This window comes from Scheffersomyces coipomensis (genome assembly GCF_036884675.1).
Source record: "Scheffersomyces coipomensis strain NRRL Y-17651 chromosome Unknown DFJ63scaffold_8, whole genome shotgun sequence".
Taxonomy (NCBI): domain Eukaryota; kingdom Fungi; phylum Ascomycota; class Pichiomycetes; order Serinales; family Debaryomycetaceae; genus Scheffersomyces; species Scheffersomyces coipomensis.
This window is the reverse complement of record NW_027042899.1, coordinates 390,598-405,835: the sequence shown is the minus strand read 5'-3', so window position 1 is coordinate 405,835 and position 15,238 is coordinate 390,598. Positions and strand designations below refer to the sequence as shown.

The 15,238-nt window shown below is 32.3% G+C and overlaps 6 protein-coding genes across 6 annotated transcripts; 1 reads left to right on the top strand and 5 right to left on the bottom strand. All coding sequences in view use genetic code 12, as the record gives it.

The window, feature by feature from the left end:
* Positions 1-89: 89 nt before the first annotated feature.
* Positions 90-2,330, bottom strand: DFJ63DRAFT_315636 (phosphatidylinositol-3-phosphatase; the record flags this gene model as incomplete). The annotated part of the gene is made up of 1 exon (XM_064906586.1): positions 90-2,330. One exon carries the CDS (start codon positions 2,328-2,330, stop codon positions 90-92), a length of 2,241 nt encoding a protein of 746 aa, XP_064759723.1.
* A 422-nt stretch (positions 2,331-2,752) lies between these two features.
* On the bottom strand, positions 2,753-4,723 carry JIP5 (Jip5p). The gene has a single exon (XM_064904402.1). It carries the CDS (start codon positions 4,524-4,526, stop codon positions 2,790-2,792), a length of 1,737 nt encoding a protein of 578 aa, XP_064759722.1. The 5' UTR covers positions 4,527-4,723; the 3' UTR covers positions 2,753-2,789.
* Positions 4,724-4,880: 157 nt separating this feature from the next.
* DFJ63DRAFT_290608 (U2 snRNP complex subunit) lies at positions 4,881-5,261 on the bottom strand (the record flags this gene model as incomplete). The annotated part of the gene is made up of 1 exon (XM_064905325.1): positions 4,881-5,261. The coding sequence occupies one exon, from the start codon at positions 5,259-5,261 to the stop codon at positions 4,881-4,883; it is 381 nt and encodes a 126-aa protein (XP_064759721.1).
* A 1,081-nt stretch (positions 5,262-6,342) lies between these two features.
* Positions 6,343-10,091, top strand: DFJ63DRAFT_309167 (oxysterol-binding protein related protein; the record flags this gene model as incomplete). The annotated part of the gene is made up of 2 exons (XM_064905523.1): positions 6,343-8,335; positions 8,438-10,091. 2 exons carry the CDS (start codon positions 6,343-6,345, stop codon positions 10,036-10,038), a joined length of 3,594 nt encoding a protein of 1,197 aa, XP_064759720.1. The 3' UTR covers positions 10,039-10,091.
* Positions 10,092-10,194: 103 nt separating this feature from the next.
* SLA2 (Sla2p) lies at positions 10,195-13,302 on the bottom strand (the record flags this gene model as incomplete). Its single annotated transcript, XM_064905309.1, has 1 exon — positions 10,195-13,302. The coding sequence occupies one exon, from the start codon at positions 13,300-13,302 to the stop codon at positions 10,195-10,197; it is 3,108 nt and encodes a 1,035-aa protein (XP_064759719.1).
* A 1,156-nt stretch (positions 13,303-14,458) lies between these two features.
* Positions 14,459-15,043, bottom strand: DFJ63DRAFT_315631 (protein retreival receptor; the record flags this gene model as incomplete). Its single annotated transcript, XM_064906585.1, has 1 exon — positions 14,459-15,043. One exon carries the CDS (start codon positions 15,041-15,043, stop codon positions 14,459-14,461), a length of 585 nt encoding a protein of 194 aa, XP_064759718.1.
* Positions 15,044-15,238: the final 195 nt, after the last annotated feature.

Here is a 15,238-nt window from a genome sequence, read left to right as displayed (position 1 = left end):
GCAATTTTAAAACATTAACATTCATTAAATTAATAAATATGCGTATATATGAGTATATGTATGTATGTGTGTGTGTATATTAGAGAGATTCACGAGTTACCATTGAGTACTTGACTCAGTTCAGATGATGGCGATGCCGAAGATGCATTTTGATTAAGTCTCATTTGGGCAAATTTCCGATCCAAAGAGTTTGATAATCCATTCATTTCTTCATCTGATCTACCATATAATTCAAACCACCATTTAACATCAGCAAAATTAAAGAATATTTCTTGATCTTCTTTGAGGGAAGTATAAAGAGGATTGGTGAATTCTTTAGGTCTGGAATTGAAATAATCCCATACTGATACCGTCAGATCATGAACTTTATTAACCTCTTTTAATTCCCGTTCGGAATCACACAAAAATGATCCATATTGACATGAATAATAATGATAGAAAAGCCTTTTCAAAAACCGACTATTGAATTCAAACTTGGATGGATGTTGACGATAGATTTGATAAACACAATCAAGAAATTGATGAAATATAGGCGATTTTTCATTACTTCCGGTATAAATCGAACTATTGAATTTACCATTCTCTACAAGATCACTATCGGAAAGTAAAGCTGAATTTGCAGCTGTATTCTTTATATGAGTAGCTGCTCTTTGTAAAAATGATGCCACTGTACTTCCATACCCACTTGAACCTAGATATGAATCGGATGTATTTGGAGATGCAGTTGCGGGTGCTGGTTCACTACTGGATTCATTAGGATCAAGTCTAGCTTGTTTAGGTTCCTTTTTAAGTATAGCTCCAATACATCCACCATGATCACTTCTTGTAGCGAATTTGAATCCAAAACTCATCCACTCTTTTTCAATCAATACCATAAACCCTTCTATGGTTCTATAATATGGATCTAAACAAAGTTGCAGTAAGGCCGATACTTGAGAAGTTCTATCCCATCCATCTGAACAATGGATAATGACGTTTGTATTATTGAAATGGATTGATTTGGTGATTCGATCAACTGATTGTAAGATTATGGATAATCGATGTAACCATTGAGTTTTGGTTAAGGCTTGTTGTAATAAAGGATATGCACTTTGAGTTTTATTGGTTGTGTTTGATACTGGATATTTATCGAGATCGTTTAAGATGGCCAGGAGTTTATTTAAAGAATCTCTCATGACATGAATATTATCAATGTTACAGAAGATTTTATTAACAAGTCGATGTTCTTGATGGACACCACCATTTGATAAGGAAGAAGTTTCAAGTCCTGGATTGGAGTTTGCTGGACCGTTACCGTTTCCATTATTATTCTTAATAGGATCTTTACCTCTATAATTATCAATATTTTCAGTTCCTGCTCCTAATGCATGTTGAGCCATGGCATTGGTCAATGGTCTTAAATCAACAATGAGATTCTTTTGAGGTTGACCTTGGAAATCATCATCTTCAGAAATCTGATCTTGACGTTCTCTTTCTTGACTCTTGAAAATCTCAGCAATTAATTTTTCATCTTGAATTGATCGATTTTGTAAATTTAATCCTACCAATGGTTGAGAACATCGAGCTATCACATTACCATTGACTCCACTTTTATGTTTATATACCACAGCCGGGATTCTTTGTTTGGATCTGAACTTTGCCGTATGTTTTAAAACGTTATCTGATATGGTACTAGGTACGACAAGAATATTAGGATAAGATGGACAAAATTTATAATCATTATTAAGATTTGAAATCCGCCAAAATTTATCATCTTCTTTCACTAATCCTAACCGTTTGTATTCTTTTATAGGATCATATATATTCCAACCATTAACGGGTAGATTCAATTCCAATGCATTAGGACGATAATCAAAGGCGTATAAAGTTTGAATATCATTTTCAGTTTTACAAACTGTATTTAAGAAACTTAATTTGGAAAACACTTCAATACAAATCAAATCATTCATAAAATCAAACGAATAATAGGTAAAGTCTCTGCAATGTAGTCTAATATGAGATGCACTATAATGATCGAAATTGTCAATATCAATCTTGGGTAAAGTTGCTTCTGAACGACCTGAATCTTCATTACTGCCAGATGAATTGCCATTGGCATTAGCATTATTCATCCAGGATGAACCTCTTGATTTCGACATCCTCTCAATCATAGGATAACATATCCAGATCTCTTTTGGTTGTTTGACAGTTCCATTTTCTTGTCCTGATGATGAAGGAGGAAGAAAGCTAAATACAAGATGATAAGGAGATAAAATAAGTGTACCAATAATATTATAGCCCCTCCTGTTTAAGACGACGTTCTTAACGGTAGACACATTGAGGGGATCCATACCTATTGGTAGAGATTATCTGATCTTAGTTAGAAAAAGGATGCTAAAAATATTTGTGGAGGCCAATCAGGTTTACAAATTTCTTCTTGATATTTGTATTGTTCAAAAATGCGATAACCAAACTGATCCTGAAAAAAGATAATCAAAAATCATAATACTGTTTAGCTATTCTATCTGACTATTTAATTCATGCCTGTTTTGGTGAAATACGATACTGCTTCGCAAGTACTAATCTCGTCAGTCCAATATCACAGTTCAACATTGACTAACAACTGATTTCTATTTAGGTCCATCAACTAACTATTAAGGCAAATTTATTTCGACATTGATATTAATGAATAAATGAAAGATATTTATACCATTACTCAATGACAACTTGTAGAAATCATTACAAGAAGAATTGACCATGATGATCAGTTTTTCATTTATGTTTAGAGCGTATATTTTAAAATCTATAATCTATAAACCTTCAAACTTTCTAATACCGTGTTCATGCTTTTGCATGTTTTTCAATTGTTTAGCTGAAACTTTCTCTGCTTTAGCTTTTTTATTACTTATTGGAATAGATTCTTCTGCTTCATCTTCTACTGGTTCATCTTCTATTGGATCAGGTTTAGTACTTTTGTTCAAGTCAACTATCTTTGTCTTTTTGGATGGTGCTAAGATTTGACTTATATCAGTTCTCTTCCTTCTTACGATGGCAGCTATTTCTTGTTTCTCTTCTTCTTCTTCTTCGTCCTCTTCTTTCTCTTCGTCGTCGTTTTCTTCTCCTTCCCCTTCTTCTTCGTCCTCGTCTTTATCACCTTCTTCATCCTCATCATCTTCATCTGACTTATCATCGTAAGCATCGGCCAAAGAAACATCACTAGCATCATCACTATCAAAGCTATCACTATCTGATCCAGCTTCAACATCATCATCGTCACCATTACCACCCACATCACTATCATCATCGTCTTCGTCATCATCATCTTCTTCTTCTTCTTCCTCGCCGGCTTCAATATCTTCATTAGACCAGATCTTCAAATTTCCCATACTAGCACTAACCAATCTATATTCAAAATCAATATCCAAAGCTTCGACTTCATCACCTAATCCATTACCAGCTGAATGAACTCTTACTTCACCTATCTTTCCTTGTTTATAATTAATACGATGTAATAATCCATCAGAATCACCACACCAAATAGAATTAGCTAACTCATCATCATCTTGATTATAAGTTGGTACCATACTTTCAATAGAACATTCTTTGTTTATTTTAATACGAGTTAATTGATCAGCGAATCTATTCTTAGAATTCTTCCAAATAGTAACAATACCTTCACCATGACCTACTATTACTTCATCATTCTTCGTATCGTTTGATGGGTAACACATTGATAATAATTCATCTTCTTGATTTTCAGATTGAGTGATTATCCCCTTTCTGATATCAATATGACTTAATGTAGTTGATCCAATGGTGAGATAATGATAGGCTGAAACATCAGGCATAGGTAAGATTTGATTTATTTGATCATCATTAGCTTGGAAAATTTTATAATCTGATCTTTTTAAACCATTTGATTTAGTATCGTATATTAAAACATTACCGGTTTCAGTACCGGCTAATAAGAATGAATGAGTGGTGGAATGACAAAGTTTATTAATATGATCTTTAGGATCTGTGAAATCTTGAGTGGTATCTACTTTAGCTACTACTTTACCATTAATGATTTGTGCTTTCTTAATGACATTATCCGTCCCTATTGAATAAACATACTCTCCGACAGTGCTTTGTAATTGTTCAAAGATAATATGTCTGCATGATCCCTTATGTCTCTTGGTTGACCAATTTCTGACCACATTACCACTAAGGTCTTCTTCACTATTATCTTTTTGAAGCCACCATTTACTTTTCAGTTGGGAGATTGATTTAGTATATTTATAAACTTTGCTAGTGGCGAAAGTGGCAGAACCATTTGATTCAATTTCTTCTCTCTTTTGTTGTTGAAGTTCTTGTAAAGCTGTTGAATTATAAGTTTCACAGAAGATATGTCCCGTGGCTAATCCAGTTACCAAAATTGATTTGGAAGGATGTAATGCCATAGTAAACAAAGGATCTTCATATTTGATGTCTAATATTGGAGCCACTGATGATTCAAGAAGCTGAGCTGCTACTCTATTTGAAGCACCCTTTTTCCCTTTTGCCATTGTGTGGATATGTTGGTTATTTCAGTACGAATAGTTATTCAGTTTTGATATTTTAATTGATGCAAACTATTTTTTTTTTCAATGAGCTCGAAGAGCATCTTTGATATTGCAAACATACGAAAAGGACTTTGACTATTAGTAACAAGATTACAACCAATAAAAACGAGTTAGACATTCTACATCTACAATTGGGAATTCAAATAATTATTAAAAATATATTACATTCTATTTATACATCTATAGGTCGTAGCAGGGTTCGTAAGTAATATTCCATCTCAGAATCATATGGGATTAGGATTTCAATGGAAAATTTAATGAATAATACAATCGGTGATGATGTCACCTCTAAACTTTCTATTCTTCATTTTCAATTATTTCTTGTTGTCTCTTAAGTCTAGTAATGATACTTGATTCATTGATGGAATAATTAATCACCAATGGTTTATCGAAAAATACATCAGATTGTAAACTTCGTAATGCTAAGCTGGAACTATCAACATCACCGAATACGATATGGGCTTGTCCTCGTTTACGATTATGTATTTGAATGACGTCGCCATATGTGGAAAATAATAGATATAAATTATGTTTCATTACTTTTGGATTAATCTTGTCGTTTAGATTTTTGATATATAAAGTCTGACAAGGTTTTAAATGGGTAGGATCTAATTTGATCTTCTTTAAAGAGCCATCATCATTTTTGTCATCATTCTTTCGTTTACCCCCATCACTCATGACTCCTTAGAATGTGTTATGTGAAATATATAGTTTAAAGTAATTATTTATATCATTGTATATATATATATATCTATACATTTTAACTCTTTAAAAGTACGTGCAAATTTTACAAAAATTCTACTCACGTGTGAGATCATGTGATTATTTTTTGGTCTCCTCATATGATGATGTTTGATTCACCGGTTTATTAAACTATAAAGTTTTAAATCTTCATCGTAAAGCTAGGCAAATGATACGAATTGTAAATACAACCTAGTAAAGTATATTCCTACTCGTGTTGACAATTGTTTGTGGACACGTTAATGATATTTGATCACTGTTCATACATTAATTGGTATAGCAGACTGTGGTAATTTTAACGTGTACGCAGTGAACCGCCCGAGGTAAATTGGTAGTGGCTATCTTTGTTCCTTTCTAACCTTAAATAAGTTGACACAGATACCCGAACACCAATTACATCATGTCTTCCATTGTGATAGTAATATGATATCAATGAACGATTGTCAATTCATCAATTACCATTGTTGTCATCACAAACGTAATTTTGATGTAAAATTGATCTCATGTAACAAGCAAACACATGTCAACTCATGTCGAACCATTATCTTGTAACAGTCTAAACATTTTCTAAACGACTATGATGATCCCACCTGCCATCAAAACACATCTCCAATTGACCATCACTCGTAACGATCCTTTCGCCAATCATCTGTTTCAATCATAAAATTAGCAACTAATGGAGTTGCATCCATGCCGCAATATGAGGGAAACACACGGCAATCAAAATCAGAGAAAAAGGCCAAGCAGAAAATTTGAATCACATTTTGATTTCTATAATTAGTATTTAAAACTAATTACAATTACAATTCAATTCCACTTCTATTTAAGAAGACTTTTGAAACGTATAACTTACTTTATAAGTGGAGGGTGTTACTAACGGCTGATTGAGTCTTTAGTTTGTTATTATCAATTGTTAATTTCCCTGTATCTCTGAGTGTCTGTGTGTGCATGGTTCTGATTGTATCATTCATAAAGTATCGTATATTAGTCTTCGTCGTTTAAATCTAATCTCATCAAGATGTCGACGTCTCAATTGAATGCTTCTTTATTGAAGTTAAAGTTATTGGATGCTCTCAGAAGTGGAGACACTTCAAAAGTTGATGGTGTGATTACCGAACTTTCATCTACTGAATCAACCATTCAAAACTCAGATATAATCCAATTAAAGGAAACTGTGATGCATTATGCTGTCCAACTTTCCTCCCTTTCATTAATCCAACATCTTGTCACTAATGCTACCAAATACCATATCGATATCAATTCTCAAGATGCGGACGGAAACACTCCATTGCATTTGGCAGCTATGTCATCTCGTTTAGAAGTGGTTAAATTCTTATTATCATTACCAGATATAAACGATACCATTGTGAATTTAAAGAAAAAACAACCAGTGGAAGTATGTAAAGATTTGAATATAGCTCAATTGATGCAATTCGAAAGAGCCAAATTTGTTGAAAAAGTTTCAGTTCAACTTAGACAATATTTTAGTGATCGTGATTTTACAAATTTAGAAAAGTTATTAGTTCAAAACCCTCGTGCTGCTGAATTATTAGATATTAATGGAGCAGAACCAACAACAGGTAATACTGTCTTACATGAATTCATTAGAAAAGATGATTTGCAAATGTGTGATTGGATTTTAAAACATGGTGGAGATCCATTTAAACGTGATAAGCGTGGTAAATTACCTATTGATTTAATTCATAATAAGAATGATCCATTGCGTAAATTATTAAAAGTGGCTTCTAAAGATCAAAATATAATGGATCCAGTTGCAAATACAAGTAATGCCATTAAACAAGGGGCAGCTCCAACTTATAAAGGTTATTTAAGAAAATGGACAAATTTCGCTAGTGGGTATAAATTAAGATATTTTATCCTTGATCAATTTGGTATTTTATCTTATTATACTAATCAAGATGATACTAATAATTCATGTCGTGGATCTTTAAATTTGGGATATGCAGTTTTACATTTAGATTCATCTGAAAAATTAAAATTTGAAATCATTGGTAAAAATGGTATTAGATGGCATTTAAAAGCTAACCACCCTATTGAAACAAATAGATGGGTATGGACTTTACAAAATGCAATCACAATAGCTAAGGATAATATTAAAAAGAAAGCTGGTGGGGTTGATGTGATTGATGAAGAGTCTGAAAGAGGAAAGAGTTTTGAAGAACATCCTGAACCAAGAAGATCATCATCAAGACTTAGAATCCCAAGTAAGAAATCAAAACATAAGAGAACATCAAGTCAATTATCGTTAAATTCCGCAGCTGGCTCTGTAGCAGACGAAGATATCAGTTCATCTATCCAAACTAGTAGACTGGTTAATACCACTTTAAAATCTCCTAATCCAAATGCATTTGCCAGTGAATCTCCAACTTCTCCAACTTCAAAACGTGTATTAAGTGGTTTAAATCATGAAACAGCAATGGCAAGATTAAGTACTGAAGATCAATTCAGTATTCAAGATTCAGTAGATGTAGAGAATTTCGATTATGATTTAGATGAAGCTGATGAAGAATATGATAGTGAAAATGAATCAAAAACATCTGATAATATTATAGGTCCATTGGCCGAGCAAGTTTCAACCATAAAGAGATCGGTTGATGTGGAAATCACTTCATTGATTGATTTGTTTGGTCATATCATTGAACTGAATGTTCATGCTCCTGATTCTAGAGAAGCTCAAAGTTATACCTTAGGATTAAGTACTTTAAAATCTATCAAAGAGCAATTTTTAAAACTTAATCTTATTATTCAATCCAGAGATGAGAAATTATTAGCCAAATTAGAAAGACAATTAGAAGTCAATAAATTATGGGAAAGTTCGATAAAACAATTGGAGAATGAAATTCATCAAAGAGAAGTTAAATTGGCTCAATTTGAAGGTCAAAAGAAACAACTTAAAAAATATCTTTCCGTCAGTGGTCCATCAAAACATTCAGACGTTTCAACTCCGATTGATGCTGGTCTCATTGCCTTACATAATGAAGAAAATCTCGGTCCTCAAGATACATCTTTAAGTTCCATACCAAATAATGAACAATTGAAAGAAATTGATCATAATATAATTGGTTCTCAAGATGCTATTGGCATACAAAGAGTTCCGGATGATGTTCTTGACGAAATATTAAATGATGATTCAGGTGATGAATTCTTTGATGCTGATGAATTCGAAGAACCTGAAGAAGAAGACAAGGAAGTTCATGAACCTGTGGCGGAAGAAGAAGAGATAGCCCCAGAAGGCGAAGAAGAAAAAGAAGAAACTGAAAAAGAAGCTGGTGAGGCCGTTGAAGAAGTACCTGTCGATGGAACTGCCGCTGTACCTGTTACTGAAGAGAAAGCACCACCTACATATGAAAAGGCATTATCGCAATATAATAAAGCCCAAGGAATGGTTTTACAGAAATTAAGCCAAGAAGGATCATTCCTTGGATATGAAAACCCACCAAGACAAAAATTATCCATGGATGAAGATAATAGACCAAAGGTTGGTCTATGGGGTATTTTAAAATCAATGATCGGAAAAGATATGACTAGAATGACTTTACCTGTATCATTCAATGAACCAACTTCTTTATTACAAAGATTAGCTGAAGATATTGAATATAGTAATTTACTTAATATTGGTGCTAGTTATGACGATTCCACATTACGTTTAATTTACGTGGCTACATTTGCTGCTACGGAATATGCGTCAACTATTGATAGAATTGCTAAACCATTTAATCCATTATTAAGAGAAACTTTTGAATATTGTCGTCCTGATGAACAATATAGATTGATTGTCGAACAAGTCAGTCATCATCCTCCTATCAGTGCTTGTAGTGCTGAATCTCCTAAATGGGATTACTATGGTGAAAATGCTGTTGATTCAAAATTCAGAGGTAGATCATTTGATTTTAAGCATTTGGGTAAAATGTTCTGTGTATTAAGACCAGATAATGGTGTTATCGATAAGAATAATAATAAAGTTCATGAAGAACTTTATAGTTGGAAAAAGGTTAATACTTCAGTTGTGGGTATTATTATTGGTAACCCGACTGTTGATAATTTCGGGAAAATGGAAGTGACAAATCATACCACTGGGGATTCTATTATCGTTGACTTAAAACAAAGAGGTTGGAGAGCATCTTCTGCTTATCAATTATCAGGTCATGCAATTGATAGACATGGTAAACCTCAGTGGGCCATGGGTGGACATTGGAATTCTAAGATATTTGCCAAAAAAATAATAGACTCCCCAATACCACTTGGTGAAAGACGTGATTCTTTAGTTGATCCTGATGCATCAGTTCCTAAAATTGGCTCAAGTAATGATCCATTTAGTGGCAGTAAATTCTTAGTGTGGCAAGCTGCTCCTCGTCCAAAGGTTCCGTTTAACTTAACTTCTTTCGCTATCACTTTGAATGGGATTGATGATAATTTAAGATCGTGGTTAGCCCCTACTGATACAAGATTAAGACCTGATCAAAGAGATATGGAAGATGGTAAATATGATCAAGCTGCTGATGAAAAGCATAGAGTTGAAGTTAAACAAAGAGAAGCCAGAAAGAAGAGAGAAGAAAATAAAGAAACTTACGTACCAAATTGGTTTGTTAAGAAAGTTCATCCAGTTACTGGAGATTCTTTCTGGGAATTCAAGGGTGAATATTGGAAGTTAAGAAAAGAACATAAATTAGCAGGAACAGGTGATATCTTTTAAGACTTCAACTACAATATTTCGAGAGCTGTGTTTATAATATTTAGAACAATGCTAGTAATTTTATTCGTTTGTTAAAACATTAATATATATCAACAAAAACATATACAAAAAATGGGACTTGTAATTAAAAACTAATTATCGATAGTCATTTTATTTTTAAGATTCATCATCGCTATTATCATCTCTATAACCGTGTTTCCTAATTTCTCCTAATCTCTTACGAGCATAAGCAAGTTTGTTTTCTAATTTTAAAATTTCAACTTGTTGTTCCATTTCAACGGTCTTTCCTTCATAAGGAGTTAATTTACTTAAATCAATGTCATTATTGGCTTGATCTTGTTTAGATAACAAGCCTTGGACTTTTGAGACTAATACTTTACAAGCAGATGAAACTTGACTTGAAGCAGTTTCAAGATAATCTTGAGTTTTAGAAATAAAGTTAGCTTTAACTCTTGAGGCTGAAACTAATTGAGCGGTAGATGCTGCAACTTCATTGGAAGCCACGATTAATTGTTCATGAGAATTGGTTTGTTTCAAAACACCATCAGCTGTTTGAATTAAAATATTAGTGGCACCGGCAACAGCTTTGGATGCACTTATTAAACCTTCAGTCCATCTATTATTTTTCTTATAGAATGCAGTTCTTGATTGAGCACCTTTACCCTTAGTAACAATTTCCTTTTGGGATTCAGTTGCGGCAAGGATTAAAGCGATAACAGCATCAGTAATGGATTTAGCAGCGGCTAAGATAGCTTCATGAACTTCAATATCTCCACCACTGATATTTGGATTTTTCAAAAGGTCATCTAAGAATTTAGAAGCGGAATCAACCTTTTGAGCGGTTTGTTTCATTTCATTATTTACAATGTCTTCTAAATTACCCAGGTTAAAGTCAATACCACTCTTTGATCTTAAACCGTCAACATTCTTACCTAATTCTTGTAAAGCATTTTGAACACTCAAGTTACCATCAATAACAGCATCTATTTTATCATCGTCATCATCAAATAACTTTAAGCTTTCTGATTTTAAAGTTTCAAAGTATCCAATTGTCTTTGATAAAACATCTTCAACGATATTCAAAAGGTTTTCTTCATCTTCTTTTGGCACTAAACGAGTAATACCCTTAGTATTCAACATTAAATCAATAACATTGGTAGCAAGATCACTACTCTTTAAGATAATATCAGAATAGGTAGTATCTGAATCATCGTATGATTGAACAGCAGCAGCAATATAATTGTTAAAAATAGATGCAAAATCAGTAGCAGTATCAGAAGTCAATTCAATGATCGATAAAACATATTCTGGAGTTGCATTCAAATTACCAGCTTGCATGGTTGAAGCTAATTCATGTCTTGAATCTTGGACTCTTATAATATTATTTTCTAAGATTAAATCAATCAAATCCTTTAATTTATCAATATTCTTTAATATAATTTCATCAATTTGACTATTAATAATATCTTCATTATCTTTATTATTCAATTCTAAAGCTTGCATGGCACTTTCTAAAGATTCTTGTGCAATTTCTAATTCAACCTCCTTTTCTCTTAATTTATCTTCCAAATCTCCAGTATTACCACCATTGGCTAATTGTTTCTTTAATTCATCTTTTTCACTTTCATGTTTGGCAATCAAAGATGAAAGATTTATAGATTGTCTACCAGCTTCATTGGCTTGACTATTTAACTCTCTAACTTGAGCTTCAAGTTTTTCAATTTCTTGATCTTTACTAGCTCTTAATCTATCCAAATCTAATCTAGCTCTATCTCTTTCACGGATTAAATCAGCTAATTCGACATTCTTAGATTTCAAATCTTTTTCGAATTTCTCTTTCTTTAAGATTGATTCTTGAGCACTAGTGATTTTTTGTTGGATCTTTTTAAACTTATTCAACAAGTTCAAATGTTCTTGTCTTAATTGAGAATATAATTTAGCTAAAGATTCATATTTTTTAGTCCAGTTTGAAATTTGTTCTTCCAAATTTCTAATTTGTTCATCTTTAGAAGCAACTTGTTGGGTAGCAGTATTGTTGAAAGTTTGTAATTCAGTTTCTAAACTCTTGACACGAGCATCATATTGTTGCAATAATTGTTGATCATTATCATATTGGTTCTTAAACATAAGTAAATCATGTTCCAATTCAGAAACTCTTCCATGATGTTGAGCAGTTTGTTGAGCTTGTAATGCGGTTTGTTCTTGCAAGAACAAACGTTCTTGCTCACGTTGTTGATCTTCAAAAAGTCTTTGTTGTAGTTGTTGTTGTTCTAATTGTTGTTGTCTTTGGTATTCCAATTGTTGTTGGATACGTTCTTGTTCTTGTTGTTGTTGGAACAAGTAACCTGTTTGCTGAGATTTTAAATGTTCTAAATCAGGTGGAGCTGATTGTGGGGCTTCAAAACTTTGTTGTTGTTCACTAACTTGATTACTGTTGACTGATCTTGGTCTGGAGATTGGAACACCTTCATCGGTAACTTGTAAGTTTGGAGGATTATTAGGTAATCTTGGAATAGTAATAAGACTGGTTAAGAACTTAATAGCATTACAATCAGTATAGAAATCTCTAAGCATGAAATGATGACTATCAAATCTTTGGAATAATCCTTCTAAAGCTTCATCAGCTCCTAATTGTTGAAACATAGCTCTTAACATCGACGTACAAAATTTATAAATACCGTAAGATTCTGAAATCAATGGCACTAAAGCACTTACTTTACAAAGATTATTTGGAGTTTGATTTATAGTTGCAAAGATCATTTTTTGTAAATCGTTAATCAGGTCTTGTAAATCCATCAATTGTAAGATAGATTCATAACCTTCATTTGGATCATTGACAGCACGAAGGGAAATATATTCTTCATATTCAAACATACCATTGAAACCAGGATTGTTTCTATGGAAATCCAACTTCTGTAAAATATACTTATCATATTGATTAATCAAACGACCATAAGATCCATTCCCATGAGCAGAAAATACAGTAGCTAAAGATGATAAAAAGTCACGATTACGATAAGCATCTTTCAAAGTATTTGGATGACCTTCCTGTAAAACCTTATGAATCATGATCAAAGCTTTAAACAATTGAACTTCATGACTTTGTAAAGGTTGGATCTTGACTGCATTCCAGAATTCTCTAGAGTTCTTATGATCCCAGGTGTACACGATACAGGCCCTCACATGTTTTCTTTTTGGAGGAACTTCATCAGCATTACACGCTTTCTTAACACTAAGCTGTAAATCAGCTTCAGCACGACTCATGGCTAATTAATTGTGATATTTAAACAACTGGATGTATTAAGTAACTGTTCAATCTAGATATCGTCGATTAGTTATTTAGGGGTAAGTTCGGTAATTTTAGATTTTTTGTTCTGTCAAAAAAAGATGAACTGGTGGCTGAGTCACATGATCCCATTTTTATCAAATTACTGCCCCCATATTAATGGTTAATATGATGGCTATACTACAAGTACCATACCAAAATGTTGATTTTTAGCTATATGTCTGTCAATATATGCTAATTGGAAGTTTTTGAAAACTGAAATGAACTACTTTTATTCTTATTACTAGTATAATATTAATATGATGATTAACCAATATGTGTGTAACTGATTCAAGTACCAACTAAGTAGACTAATGTTTGGCTGTAATGAAACTAAATAGGATAATCAGGTATTCTGTGCAAGGTTAAGTAAGTGATTATCTTTCAAATTCCAGTTTCTTCAATTTAACTTTTTAGATCTGTAAAAGCGCAATTTAAGGAAATTATAATTTATTATAGTTGCAAAAAAACCAAGTTTGTCTTATCGTGAATATAATGGTACCAACTCAAAGAATATATAACAGCCAGGAGTATTGATTCTATCAGAGCCACGTCGTTTTCAAGAATTACTTATTTAACAGGAATCAACGTCAAGTTTAATTACTTCACCATCGAACAATGACTAGATTATTCTTAATCCAGAAACTTGTTCTTTAAAGTGGACAAAAGTGACATTATAATAGATTCTAAATGATTAGGACTGTTACAAATTTCCTTGCAGATTAACATGAGCTCTCTTTAATAGATTTAAAGTATTTTTTAATTAAATATACAAATAGATATCTACATACATATGTGAATATCATATACAGATAGAATACTAATAAGAATGAAAGGAAAGGAAATGAAATGATAAATTAAATGGAATTGGCTGACTCTGTTAATAATAAGTAGTTTTTGCCCAATATTTGAAAATACATTAAAAAGCGTTAGTTCTATAATACACTGAAAATAAAAAATATCATTATCACACTATTCGTAAAGTAAATTCAAACCAGTAATCATCTGCAATAGTTTATAAGATTTGATTCAAAACATATCAAGTAAACAAACAACATAAAACAGGTTGATAAAATGTAGATATTAAGTCTAATCTTAGACTGCTCTTCTATACTTTGTTTTACCAAAATCAAATGGTAAATATTTGTGTTTGATCATATGTTGGATTTGTTTTCTCATAGTTAAAGTGAATAAAATGATGAAATACATTAAAAGGATTGGCCAGAATACAGGAATATCAAATATGGTCCATAATGATAAAAATAATGATAAAGCAGCGGCTCTTGTAGCGTTATACCAGAATTTGAATTCAGGCAATCTTCTAATGAAAGGTCTGAATTCTTCATCATCTTCATTGGGGATATCACCTTGATCTTGAATACCTTCTTCGATGGATTCATTTTTTAATTCTTGTTCTAATGAAGGATCAAACTTTGGAGTTAAAAACGCTAAGAATAAATTCAATAAATAAATCCCTAAAGCATAACATATTATATACCAACCTTGAGATATGATGATTCTAAGTAAAAAGATTGATACCAATACACCAAATCCAATCCATCTATGTAAAGGATGAGGAACTGATTGATCCAAATACTTTTGATAAGTAACTTCAATTTTCACAAATTGTTGATAAACTGGATTCTCTTGGAACGCAGAAGATGAAAAATCAAAACCCATTGTACTTGATTATACGATATATAGTTTAATATGATAACCAATTGGGATAGTTAACAACTTATCTTTCAAAAGTATCTATACGCTGGTCGTGTTCAAATTTTTTTATGTGTATATTTTTCGACTTCTTTTTGTGGTGTCTGGTGGTGTGTGTGCTGATACCAAAAAATGTATGCTGCTTAAATTAAATACGCGTTT